Genomic DNA, 12416 nt, shown 5'->3' with positions numbered 1-12416 from the left:
TCTCAACCAGAGAGAAGAAACAACCCTACCAACAAGGATGACACGAAGTAAAAATATCTAAGGCCCAGATCAGACAAATTCACGGCAGAACTAAAGCTTCCGAGGGGCGAATCGGTGCCCAAAGCGATCACTGCCCATTGTTGATAATACCCAATTCCCACCGACGTGAATTCAGGTTTGCTTAAGTACATGGTCATTTGGGAACCTGTACATCCATCGAGAACAAGATTGAACACCAAGCGGGGGATGTAGAGGGGCAAGATCAGACCCTTTTTCGTGTTGTTGAGCTCGATCTTACACTGCGATAGGTAGTCGGAGAAACTGGGTAGTTGGGTGAGGTTGCTTGGAGAGATGGTGGAGCCGCCGATGAACTTGCTGATGATGGCCGACTGGTCATCGAAATCCCAAGCTATTTGCATGACGAGGCAGTCTGCTTTGGAGTTCCTCTTCATGGAGGGAAGTTTACTTAACTCTCTGTACCCGTTCATGGCTTTGAAAAGCGCTTCCTTCAATGCAAAATGATGGATATAATTGGGTGTAAGCTTTTATGAGGCAGCATTGAGAAAATGATATGGGAACTATGGAACTGTTTGAGGATTGGAGGATCACGATGGATGATTGGATGACTATGAAGAGAAGTAGTCCCACTAAAAGGAGAAAATCATTGGTTTATAAGGTAAAGAATACTATCTCCAATTATATGAAGCTTTTTGGTCGGCGAAAGTAGAAGCAAAACTATGAAAGTTTATACTCAAAATAAACAATGTCATACTATTATGGAGAGTCGTGATTTCTAACCGAACCCGGTTACGAGGTATGAAACTCTTGTGTTTGTGTGTATAGTGCTGTGGGACTAGAGGAGAGAGAGAACCATCACAATGCACTAAGCCTGCCAATAGCAGCAAGACATGGACAAGGCTGCAGAGGAAGAAGCCAAGTTTCTGGGAGGCCAAGGCCATGATTCTGCTGCAAGGTCAAGGAGCAGGCAACAGGTTTGTTTGGACAAGGGAGAGTTGAGCAGAAATAACCGGTATATAAGGTACTTATCTTTTTTGGTTCTTCTCCCATTTTGATAGCTTTATAATTTGTTTGTTGTAGCAATATTTGCTTTATTCATGGAGGGTATTAGGTTCCTGTTTAACTTTATACATCCATTCCTGATGGAGTAAATGGAATTTAGGATGCTGAATTGACAACTCTGGAGTTGTATTCATCCTTTACAAAGTTGGTCTAAAATTTTCTCTCAATCCATTCTAACCCATTAGAACTCAGAAAGATCTTTCTAAACCTTTACTACCTCTACTTCTAAACAGGCCTTAAATAATATGGATTATATTTGCACCCTTCAAAATCATTATACATCATGATAATTTTCCAGTCATTCAAATAGGTTGCCTATCATATGAAATTCAGTTTGAATCACACTATAAAGTAATTAGAGTAGGCTAACTTTAGTTGACATTTATGTATTTCATCTTCTATGAGTAAAATTGTGCTTGACGAAATCGAGCGAAGATGGGCTAATCATCGAGTTGATCATTTACTAAAAGACTAAATTCATTAGGGATAAGTACCATACTAATGTGCACTGCTTTTCTCTATTTTGCACGTCGGCTATTTCTCGCAATTGATAAATATACCGTTAAGGTGTGTGAATATCAAAGCGAGACCAACTCAATACGTCTATTGAAAAGTGAACCATGATTTTAAGAAATCTTTTTCAAGTGACATGTCTGAAGTAACGAGAGCTTATTAGACTTCGTGAAAGGAAAGAAATAAAAGGAAAAGAGTTTGTTTCATTCAAAGAATCGCTTGAAAATTTTTCAAGCTAAATCATTGAACGAAATCTCGGCCCCTTTTCCTCCAATCCCAGCAATGAAGCATTCAAATCCACATGACTCAAGCTCTGCAATTACTTCATCAACAATGGTTCCTGAAAGCACTGTTCCACATAGTTAAGAAAATACATAAAAGAATATGCTGGTTGTGATTGCAATAAGATAAATTACTTATCATTGCATCTAAAGAAAACGTATCAGTTAGAAAACTGATAATATTTAGAAACTTCTCCTCCCTTCCCATTACTTTGACTAGGTAAATTCTTAAGGGAGTCATTAAAAGGTGACATAAATGCCAAAAACGACGGCTATCTGAGCTAATGATAGAGCAAGAACTAAAACAATCCAAGCCCACCGTTAATAGATATTATATTTTTTGAATTTTTTCTTTCGGGGTTTCAAAGTGTGTCTTCTAAGGAGAGATTTCAACACTCTTCTAAAGAATGCTTCATTCTTCTCTCCAATCGATATAAGATCTCACAATCCACTCCCCTTTGAGGCTCAACGATCCCCAAATGTAGGATCTTACCAGAACATTTTTCGACTAAGTTCCATTAATTAAGGGTATCATGGCAATGTTGTTAGATAGAAAGGGAAAATATGGATTAACTACGAAGCAATGAACGATAGAAGTAAGAGCATATGAAGAGTCAAAGGCATAAGATTCCATGACAGAAAAAGGATACAGTTAGGCAACAGCGTAAGAACACAGCCTCCACCTCCAGCTCCTGTCAATTTGGAAACTAGCTCGTATTTTGACGTTGTTCGGAGGACGGTTTCGATAGAACCATGGCTTACCCCCATACACTGAAGTAAGCCTTGATTCATTTCCGTCAACTCTGCTAACTGTTCTTCCTTCTCAGTTAGGGACATGTCGTCATGAGCTGATGACTGAAGAAGGATTGATAACTCCTTGCTGATAGAATCGACAGCGTTGAACACAGAGATCATTGCATCAGGATGTCTGATGGCCCTTTCTGAAACACCAGCCACTAAAGCCTTTGTGTTTCTTCCAACCTTTGTGTTTGTAACAAGCATTTTCAATGGCATATTGGATTTAATGAGATCCAAACTGCCTGACCTGAACTTGATCATGCTGCCTGATACATGGGATTTTCTTGTATGAGATAGACAAGAACATCGATACGAATTGAGGTTTGAAACTGAGTTCAAATTTATGTTAATGTAATAGCTCAACCCCACCGTTAATAGATATTGTCTGCTTTGACCCGTTACGTATCGCCATCAGCCTCACGGGTTTAAAACGCATCTACTAGAGAGAGGTTACCACACCCTTATAAGGAATGCTTCATTCCGCTCTCCAACCGATGTGGGATCTCACAATCCACTCCCTTTAGGGGTCCAGCATCCTCGCTGGCACACTGCCTGGTGTCTGGCTCTGATACCATTTGTAATAGTCCAAGCTTACTGCTGGCAGATATTGTTTGTTTTCACCTGTTACGTATCGCTGTCAACCTCACAGTTTTAAAACGCGTTTGCTAGGGAGAAGTTTTCACACCCTTATAAATGGTTTGTTCCCCTCTCCAACCGATTGGGATCCCACAATCCACCCCTCTTGACAGTCCAGCGTTCTCGCTGGCACACCGTTCAGTGTCGGGCTATTATACCATTTGTAACAGCCCAAACCCACCGTTGGCAAATATTGTCCACTTTGACCCGTTACATTTCGCCATCAGCCTCACGATTTTAAGATGTGTCCACTAGTGAGAGGTTTCTACACCCTTACAAGGAATGTTTAGTTCCCCTCTCCAACCGATGTGGGATCTCAGATGCTAATACTGATAGGATTATGGTAAGAAGAAAATGGATTTTGCATACCATATGTGCTCACAGTATTGTCAATTCCAGAAGGTTTTCCATGGATTATCTTTTCACCCTCAAAGGCCCACTTGTTCAACAAAACTAGTTCATCTTCACATACCATCCATCCACAGTGCCCCTGATCGACATTCACAGAGCCTGATAAAGCAAGCAGAGCAGCTGAAATGGCAACACAAAATGCAGCAGATGAGCCCAAGCCTGATCCAAGAGGAAGCTCAGACGTGATGGCTACATCAACAGGCACAAATCTGAAAGACAAGAGAGCAGAAAAAGTGAAATGGAGGATGAACAGGTTAAAATCTTTCAAACCTTTCATGAATGAAATACAAACCTTAGAATGGAAGAATAGAGCCAAAGGAATGCTGACACTCCAGAGGCAAGCTTAATTTTCGCCTCCGGAATGTTTTGATACTCAACAAGAGATGCAATTGTTTTCAAGCACTCAGCAGGGCATGATGTGGGTGTCGAGATAGGACCAACGAATCCACCCAAAGCCTCCTTGATTCTACTAACTGGCCATGCAAACTCAAGTGCTAGGTCCTTCAGTTGGAGTTTCACTATATCATCCTTGTCTGATAAGAAATGTAATTTGACGAGGAAAAGTGAGGAAAAGTGCGGGTAAAGATTCGAGGGTGAGAATATTTGCTAAAATCACCGTACCTAAATGGTGGTGAAAGTTCTCTGTTTATAATCATTTACAGAATCAAATAAGTTACAAAGGAAAGGGAAAGAACAATAAATGGATACAAGATGTTTGTTTTTTACGATACTTATGGTAAACCGTAATGGAAGAATAAATATCATACAAGGGTCAAATGCGATACCTATGGTAAACTGTAATGGAAGACTAAATATAAAAAATGGGTCAAATATGATACAGATGGTAAACTGTAATTGAAGGCTAAATATCATACAAGGTCGAATATGATACATATGGTAAACCGTAATGGAAGGCTAAATATGATACATATGGTAAACCGTAATGGAAGGCTAAATATGATACAAGGGTCAAATATGATACTTATGGTAAACCGTAATGGAAGGCTAAATATGATACAAGGGTCAAATATGATACCTATGGTAAAGCGTAATGGAAGGCTGAATATCATAAAGGATCAAATATGATGCTTATAATAAACCATAATATAAGGCTAAATATGATACCTATGATAAACCATAATGGAAGGCTGAATATCATAAAGGTTCAAATATGATGCCGATAGTAAACCGTAATGGAATGCTAAATATCATGAAGGGTCAAATATGATGCATATGATAAACCATAATGGAAGGCTAAATATCATAAATAGTCAAATATGATACCTATGGTAAATAGAAGACTAAATATCATACAGTGGGTCAAATATGATAAGGTAAACCGTAATGGAGGGTGAAATATCATACAAGATCAAATATGATACTTATGGTAAACCGTAATGTCAAATATGATGCCTATGGTAAACCAAAATGGAAGGCTAAATATCATACAAGGTCAAATATGATACCTATGATAAATCGTAATCGAAGACTAAATATCATACAAGGGTCAAATATGATACCTATGATAAATCGTAATGGAAGGTTGAATATCATACAAGGATCAAATACGGTACCTATAGCAAACCTTAATGGAAGACTAAATATCATATCAGAGGGTCAAATATGATACCTAAACGAGATGTAATATCTACAAAAGGAAGCGTTAATAACCCATAAGAATGACATAGAAATATCATCAAAATTCAAATGGGAATCAAGCAATTAGAACAGGCACATGAAGGAAACTAATAATCTTCAAACTCACCTTCCAAATCATACGCTTCAGTTCCAAACACCCAAATAAAAGTCAACCTCAAATGAGAGTGAGAGAGATAGAATGAGCACCTGAAGAACTTGGCAATCGAACTGAAGCTGTAGTGTAGAGATTGACGGAAGCAGCGACGGCGGTGGAACCATGGACGACGGCGTGTTCACCGGCGAGTATGATTTTCCCAGGAGCTCTGGCTTTAACTTCCATTCTTTTCTAATGAAGTTCGCCAAAAGCTTCTAGCCTTTCTGGGGTGCCTCTGCACTGTCCACCATAGCGAACGAAACAAATCGTTGGCGCTGATTCGTTAATCATTGAAACCAAAAGGCTTTGTTTATTCCTCGTGTTTCACGTGACTTTCTAGCCCAACACCAGCTTCCACAAAATGCCAAAATACTGCTTCCTTGTTTGTTTCCCAAGAAATTGGTAGTTTTCACAACGTGAGTTTTAATGTTTTAATATCCTATAATTTTTAACCCAACATTAAGTTAAGTCTACAAAATGTTTTAATGCAACACAATCCGACTCGACCCATGAACAACCCTAAATAGATATATTGCCTAAGAATCCGAACCAATCATTTCCCTATTTGTGTCTGATGGGTCTGGGAAGCAGCCGCTCTAATGAGCGAAATGTTAATACGTAGTCAACCGTTAATCGAATAAAAAGTTGAAAGTTTCAACAAACAACTTGAGAGATTCAAATGAAAAGAGCTACCGGGAGATAACACAGGAGTTATTGTCACAAAAAAACAATTCAATTTCATAAGAACTTTTTTAATCACCATCATCAGGGTCATAGTCAAAGATAAACAAGTATGGAGTTACAGGTTCGAGTCCAAGATCTTCGACCGCCATGCTGGGCCCGAAAGGCTTGTTCCAACCCAGCCGTTGCAAGTAAACCGAATCATAGGCTTCGATGTTTAAACCTGAAGCAAGAAACAGCTCCAACTCGAGCACGAACCGGTCCGCTCTTTCTGACAGGAATGGCTTTGCTGCATCAAGGATCATGCTGTTAAACCTGTCCCTCTTCAGTTGAGGAGTTTCTGTTTGATACCTATGTTCATTTCTTTGAGGAAAAACAAAGAACAAGAAGCAGGTTTCAGAGTGTAATCACTTACCATGCATATTTACATTCATGTGGATAGGTGATTGTAACCGCTTAAGTCCATCGTTAGCAGATATTGTTCGTTTTGGCCCTTTACGTATTGCCGTCAACTTCACGGTTTTAAAACACGTCTACTAGGGAGAGGTTTCCACACTCTTATAAGAAATGTTTCGTTCCCCTCTCCAACCGATGTGAGATCTCACAATCCACCTCCCTTTAGGGCCCAACGTCCTCGCTAGCACACCGCCCAATGTCTAGCTCTGATACCATTTGTAACAGCCCAAATCCACCGCTAGCAGATATTGTCTGTTTTGGCCCATTACGTATCGTCATTAGCCTCACAACTTTTTAAAAGGGCATTTTAAAACCGTGAAGCTGATGACGATATATAACAGATCAAAGGGGACAATATCTGCTAGCGGTAGTCTTGGACTGTTCCATTCATAGTGACTAGGGGTATTCTACCAGCCAAACCCAAATGAAAAGCATAAAAATGACGTTTAATGATAGGTATATAGGGGAGCAGGGTATGGCGGTGGAGCGGCCTTGCTGCCAGGTATGCATCAAAGTGTAGAAATGCAATAGCTGATGGTTATTACCTACTAAAAAATGAATGAATTGAACCAAGTAGGTGGTGCATAATTATGTCAACATCTTCTTCCTGTAAAAAGGGCAGGAGACTATCAGTCATCATCCATAAGGAACTGTAATACAAATGAACAGAATGGATCAATCAAGAAACTACGGCTTAGAAACGGTATCATGCATCTGCTATTGCTATCCTGTTTAGTCTACAGTAATCCATCCCCACAGTCTACAGACATATCTTTACCTCATCTTGCCTACTTTCGACAGCCACAACACCGACATCCACAATACACATAGTTTTTCTCAACCATTGAAATAAAACTATGTAACAGCCCAAGCCACCGCTAGCAAATATTGTCCGCTTTGACCCGTTATGTTTCGCCATCAGCCTCACGATTTTAAATCACATCTACTAGGGAGAGGTTTCCACACTCTTATAAGAAATGCTTCGTTCCCCTCTCCAACCGATGTGGGATCTTACAATCCACCCTCCTTGGGGCCCAGCGTCCTCGCTGGCTCTCCGCCCGGTGTCTGGCTCTAATACCATTGTAACAGCCCAAGTCCACTGCTAGCAGATATTGTCCGCTTTAGCCCGTTCCGTATTGCAGTCAACCTCACAATTTTAAAACGCGTCTACTAGGGAAAGGTTTCCACACTCTTATAAGAAATGTTTCGTTCTCCTCTCCAACTGACGTGAGATCTCATAAACAGAGTTCTCAAATCTTCAATCAGAGGAAGTGAAACGTGCTAGGGGTCATTGTGCCATAAACGAGAGAAACCCCATCCCTCTCCTACCTTTTTACATGCCCACGTCCCATTTTGGAATTAAAAATTTCATTAATTACGGGTAATCCGACCATAGGATAACCTAGGAATGAGGAATAGAAAGCTTTCTCCCTTTCCACCCGCCTCTTTGGTCAAGGGAATTTTGTTTGACATAGGGTGTAAACCATTCTCCAGGACAAAGAAGGGGGCAAAGGACGCAGCACCCATAGAAGTATAAATGCAATGTAAGAAACTCAGTCAGGAACCTGAATCAAAGCTTGAAGTTCCCTTTTCAACCAAACTTCCAGCCACTGGTTTGCCTGGAGATACTTCCGTAACTTCCAATACTTCTGTACATTGAATATGTCATCCAAGAAACCTACACGTACAGCGAAATTCATTAATCCAAGTAATCATGATGTAAATGATGGAGCATCAACACCGAAACGAACCTGGTTCAGTATAATAGCACTGTAATCTATACTTTTGAGCTTTTGATAAGATAAAGCTGCAAATAACATCAATTATAATCCATAGTCAATTAAAACACAGAAAATAAGAATAGAACAGGAAAACCTAGGGGAAGTATCAACAGGAAGATACCTATCCTGAAAATCCTGATTAACATAATGTCTCTGGAAACAATGTCCATCTAATCCATGTATTATAGAAGGACTTTCTGTCTGTTGATTAAATGTAAAAAATAAGAAATGCTATACAATGAAGTATGGAATGCTAAACTGAAACAAGATTAACAGGGGAAGAAAATAGTACCTTGCATAAAGGGCACTTAATGGATGAAAGTGTGCAGGAGTGCTTTCCAGAAACCACTTTAGTCCATTGCACAATGCAATTGTAACAAAATTTATCTGCAAGACAGAGAAATAGAACTAAAAGCTTTCAAACTCCTTAGCAAAGTTTGTTGACGTTCCTTTTTGCTAAATAGTATATCATACTTAACATGAATGATCGAATAATTTCGTTAGAGCAAATTAAATGATCAAGTTCACCCAAACTTTATGGCTTAAACTTTTGAAATTACTGGTAATCAACCTGATGCCAAATGCAAATTCATTTTGATACTCCACGCATTGCACAACAGAACCGAAAGTAATATTCAAGCCCAGATAAAAGGAAGTACATTAAAAGTAAATTAAATGGAGATATTCATCTCAAAGACGTTAAGGGAGTTTATCTTTGAGTGCATTCATCATATCAAAGCAATCCTGTAACAACTCAAGCCTACCGTTAACAGATATTGTCCTCTTTGGGCTTTCTCCTTTCAAGCTTCCCCTCAAGGTTTTTAAAACGCATATGCTAGGGAGAGGTTTCCACACCCTTATAAAGAATGCTTCGTTGCCCTCTCCAACCGATGTGGGATCTCACAATCCACCCCCCCTTCGAGGCCCAACGTCCTCGCTGGCACTCGTTCCCCTCTCCAATCGATGTGGTATTTCATAATCCACCTCCCTTTGGGGCCTAGCGTCCTCGTTGGCACACCATCTGCTGTCTCACCGCTAGCAGATACTTGTACTCTTTGGGCTTTCCCCCCAAGGTTTTTAAAATGCGTATACTAGAGAGAAGTTTCCACACCATTATAAAGAATGTTTCGTTTCCCTCTCCAACCAATGTGAGTTCTCTCAAATCCATAGCACTCTCGCAGCTGTTTCTGTTTTTCCCGAACAGGAAGATGTCATAATATACACTCCAAATTTCTTGCCTAAAGCGTACATGACTAAAGAACTGAATATTGGATCGAATAGAGCATCTCCAGAAAAACTTTAAGTCCACTCCAAAGCTAAAGAATTAGCTAATTTATCTTTATCCCCAATGAAACCAGCTAACTCTATCTTTCATGATAATATAATCATCAGTTTCTTCCATCGAATATAAAGAACAGTAGCGGAAACCTTAATAACCGGGGAGAGCTAAAAGCCGAAATCCCCTAAAAGGACAACAGAGTGGTTCTTTTGATGATACAGTAAGACATAAAGGGATAATTTCCAAGTCGATCACCATAAGAACACGAAAAAAAAAACCCTAATTCATACAAACAAACAAAATTTCTAAATTAATTATCCGTTTGATGTCCGGAAAATTCAAGAAATACGAAAGAACAATCAGATTGAGAGAGAAAAGGACGTACGGAAGCATTTGTCGAGATAGGAAGGTTGAATTATGGGTCCGAGGCAGATCGGGCAAGGGTTCGTATCGTCGGAAGAGGAACTGCTTGTCTCCATCTCCAATGGCGCAGTGCCCTGCAATTCCATGCTCCTTTCCGACAAGGATTTACAATGAGAACGACAATTCGATTGAACGACATGCCGACTCACAATTTATATAAATTAGATTAAATTATAATTATAACGTAAATTTCAACTAATAACTCTAGATTTTTTTAGTTTTTCGAATTAGATTTTTTATATAACCCAAATTTTTTACAAAAATAATTTAACTATTATATATAAATTAAATTTTATATATAATAAAATTTGGTAGGTTTATATTTGTAACTAATTTTTTAAAAATAGGATATATTAAAGATTTATAAAGTACAAAATAATTTACGGAACTTATAAAAACCCCAAATTGTTTGGTCAACACTCACACTGAGAGACGAACGCTAGGGGAGCGAATGAGATTAGATACTCTAGTAGTCCCTCGAACAACGTGATATCTCACATTGGATAAGTCCTTAACCCTTTGTGCTCGATAGTTCCATAGCTAGTTTTTTCAAACCGATTACAGGCCTAAATCATTTGTACCGACAAGACTTTTGGAGTGCTAAAATCCAACGTCGTCGAGATTGAATATTTAACTGGTTAAAAATAAAAATAAAAAAACAAAATCAAAAGTGAATTTTATATGGGATAATGTGCATCTAAAAATAAATAAAATGGTAAAATTCATTTTATTAGATTTATTTGTATATAATAATGTAAATTTTAACAAAAATAGTTATTTTTGTTTATTTATTTATTTTGAGTAGGTTGATAATTTTACTTATATTTGAAATATTATTAAAAAAAATAATTGAAAATTATGCGTTTGAAAAAGATTAAATTATTTAGTTGATTTTGGAAAATTATAATATAATTATATATATTAATATCAAAATTAGGGGATGAATTTAGGGTAAATTTTCAAATTTTTTTTGTGAACTCCGAAGGAGTGGATCCCCAACGGTCGTTCTCATTAGTCATTTCCTGGATCCCTCGGCCGAGAGGCAAAGCATCAGAGTAAAATGCAGACCACAGCCATAGCTCCTTCTTCACATGCCTCCATTTTCTTCAACCCACTTCTCAATTTCACCATTTCAAATCCCCTAATCCCCTCCAACTCGACATTTCTCTCGACCCTTGTTGCAGTTTCCGATGGATTTCGGGCTCAAACATCGATCATTTGCGCCAGGAAGAAGAGGAGGAGACCCGTGTTTCTGAGATCGACCAAATTAGTGCTTGAATTGGCGTCTCTCTTTGCCTCCAACCTAAAGATCTTACCGCCGCCGCTGGATTTGGTCGTCGCGGAATTGAGCGGCGGAGATGGCAATGGAGGTGGTTCGCGGTTGTGGAGGAGATTTGGTGGAGGCGGCTATGATGGATGGAGAGGTAAGAGGAAGAAAACCCCATTGTTGATTGGGTTTTTGGTTCTTTGTGGTCTTGCTTTGTGCGTTTTCACTGATTTTGAGCTCGATGCGATTTGTGGAGCTCTTGGATTTGCTGTATTTAGCGTTGCATTAATTCAATTGTGGGAGAGAAGTGGGATTTCGAAACATTTCGTTTGGGGATTTGGCCTTTTCGGCATTTTGATTGCCTTGGGATTGAGAAGATCTGAGGTGCAAAAATGGGCTGGGAAATTAGGGTTTTACCGTCCAAAGATCAAGAGTTTGAGAAGAAAAATTAAAGGTAAGAAAATCTTATGAGAGCTCTTCGATTACCTCTATCTATCTATATATATAAAAGCAATTTTTTCTTCTCGAATGAAATTATTATTGGGACGGTTTCTATGAAAAAACAACCCTGTTCTATTTAGTACTAGTTCTAAAAGTGATTGTAAAGCTCCCCACTATCGAGTGCGATAAAGCCAAGTTTTCAAGCAGCCAAGAACATAGCTGCTGCAACCAACACACTCTATCCAAAGAGTCGTTTGTGATTTCCTTCTCGAACAGGCAGTGAGAGGTCTTGTTCGAGTGTTGTAAGAACGAAACTCCTACTCTTTGCAGGGTATATATTCAACAAGTTCGGCAACCCATTCCCTTTTTTCTATAGCACGGAAGAGCTATATTTAACTACAGTGATAGAAGAACCTCGACTAGAGTTGCAAGTAAAGACCAGTAAGTCCTACTTAGAGAACCTTTTTGTTCGATTTCCATTTAGAAGTTCCAAATTTCAATGCTCCCCTTCTTCAAGGGAAGAAAAAGATCCAATTTTCACTTTTCGTCCATTTCCATGATCTTCAATCTTTGCCCA

General features: G+C 39.0%; 3 protein-coding genes across 5 annotated transcripts; 1 reads left to right on the top strand and 2 right to left on the bottom strand.

The window, feature by feature from the left end:
* Positions 1-1684: 1684 nt before the first annotated feature.
* Positions 1685-5785, bottom strand: LOC111493596 (mevalonate kinase-like). Its single transcript, XM_023143349.1, has 5 exons — positions 5565-5785; positions 4012-4252; positions 3678-3928; positions 2525-2938; positions 1685-1942 (listed from the first exon to the last, which is right to left on the bottom strand). The coding sequence occupies exons 1-5, from the start codon at positions 5695-5697 to the stop codon at positions 1824-1826; spliced, it is 1158 nt and encodes a 385-aa protein (XP_022999117.1). The 5' UTR covers positions 5698-5785; the 3' UTR covers positions 1685-1823.
* Positions 5786-6182: 397 nt separating this feature from the next.
* On the bottom strand, positions 6183-10271 carry LOC111493604. Its single transcript, XM_023143358.1, has 7 exons — positions 10094-10271; positions 8722-8816; positions 8551-8630; positions 8400-8455; positions 8214-8326; positions 7194-7255; positions 6183-6555 (listed from the first exon to the last, which is right to left on the bottom strand). The coding sequence occupies exons 1-7, from the start codon at positions 10215-10217 to the stop codon at positions 6264-6266; spliced, it is 822 nt and encodes a 273-aa protein (XP_022999126.1). The 5' UTR covers positions 10218-10271; the 3' UTR covers positions 6183-6263.
* Positions 10272-11139: 868 nt separating this feature from the next.
* On the top strand, positions 11140-12415 carry LOC111493602. Of its 3 annotated transcripts, XM_023143355.1 has the most exons (3): positions 11140-11555; positions 11655-11852; positions 12116-12415. In XM_023143355.1, the coding sequence occupies exons 1-3, from the start codon at positions 11192-11194 to the stop codon at positions 12397-12399; spliced, it is 846 nt and encodes a 281-aa protein (XP_022999123.1). In that variant the 5' UTR covers positions 11140-11191; the 3' UTR covers positions 12400-12415. The 3 variants fall into 3 exon arrangements, with proteins under 3 accessions (XP_022999123.1, XP_022999121.1, XP_022999122.1); XM_023143353.1 differs by having other exon boundaries at positions 11144-11852; XM_023143354.1 differs by having other exon boundaries at positions 11145-11852; positions 12170-12415.
* The last annotated feature ends 1 nt before the right edge of the window (position 12416 follows it).

The sequence above is a fragment of the Cucurbita maxima genome, unplaced genomic scaffold (genome assembly GCF_002738345.1).
Source record: "Cucurbita maxima cultivar Rimu unplaced genomic scaffold, Cmax_1.0 Cma_Scf00019, whole genome shotgun sequence".
Classification (NCBI taxonomy): Eukaryota; Viridiplantae; Streptophyta; class Magnoliopsida; order Cucurbitales; family Cucurbitaceae; genus Cucurbita; species Cucurbita maxima.
Note: the sequence above shows the minus strand (reverse complement) of the source record. Positions and strands in the feature narration are given on the sequence as shown.

What these genes read in the sequence shown, in the direction of transcription:
- LOC111493604 (XM_023143358.1), bottom strand. Translation starts at nt 10,217, where the DNA reads ATGGAATTGCAGGGCACTGCGCCATTGGAGATGGAGACAAGCAGTTCC. An exon ending in CTATCTCGACAAATGCTTCC is followed by an intron (nt 8,817 to 10,093) that starts GTACGTCCTTTT and finishes TCTGTCTTGCAG; the next exon opens with ATAAATTTTGTTACAATTGC. An exon ending in GTGCTATTATACTGAACCAG is followed by an intron (nt 8,327 to 8,399) that starts GTTCGTTTCGGT and finishes CTGTACGTGTAG; the next exon opens with GTTTCTTGGATGACATATTC.
- LOC111493596 (XM_023143349.1), bottom strand. Translation starts at nt 5,697, where the DNA reads ATGGAAGTTAAAGCCAGAGCTCCTGGGAAAATCATACTCGCCGGTGAA. An exon ending in TCGATTGCCAAGTTCTTCAG is followed by an intron (nt 4,253 to 5,564) that starts GTGCTCATTCTA and finishes ATTTCTTATCAG; the next exon opens with ACAAGGATGATATAGTGAAA. An exon ending in CTCTATTCTTCCATTCTAAG is followed by an intron (nt 3,929 to 4,011) that starts GTTTGTATTTCA and finishes CTTGTCTTTCAG; the next exon opens with ATTTGTGCCTGTTGATGTAG.
- LOC111493602 (XM_023143353.1), top strand. Translation starts at nt 11,192, where the DNA reads ATGCAGACCACAGCCATAGCTCCTTCTTCACATGCCTCCATTTTCTTC. An exon ending in TTTGAGAAGAAAAATTAAAG is followed by an intron (nt 11,853 to 12,115) that starts GTAAGAAAATCT and finishes CTTCTCGAACAG; the next exon opens with GCAGTGAGAGGTCTTGTTCG.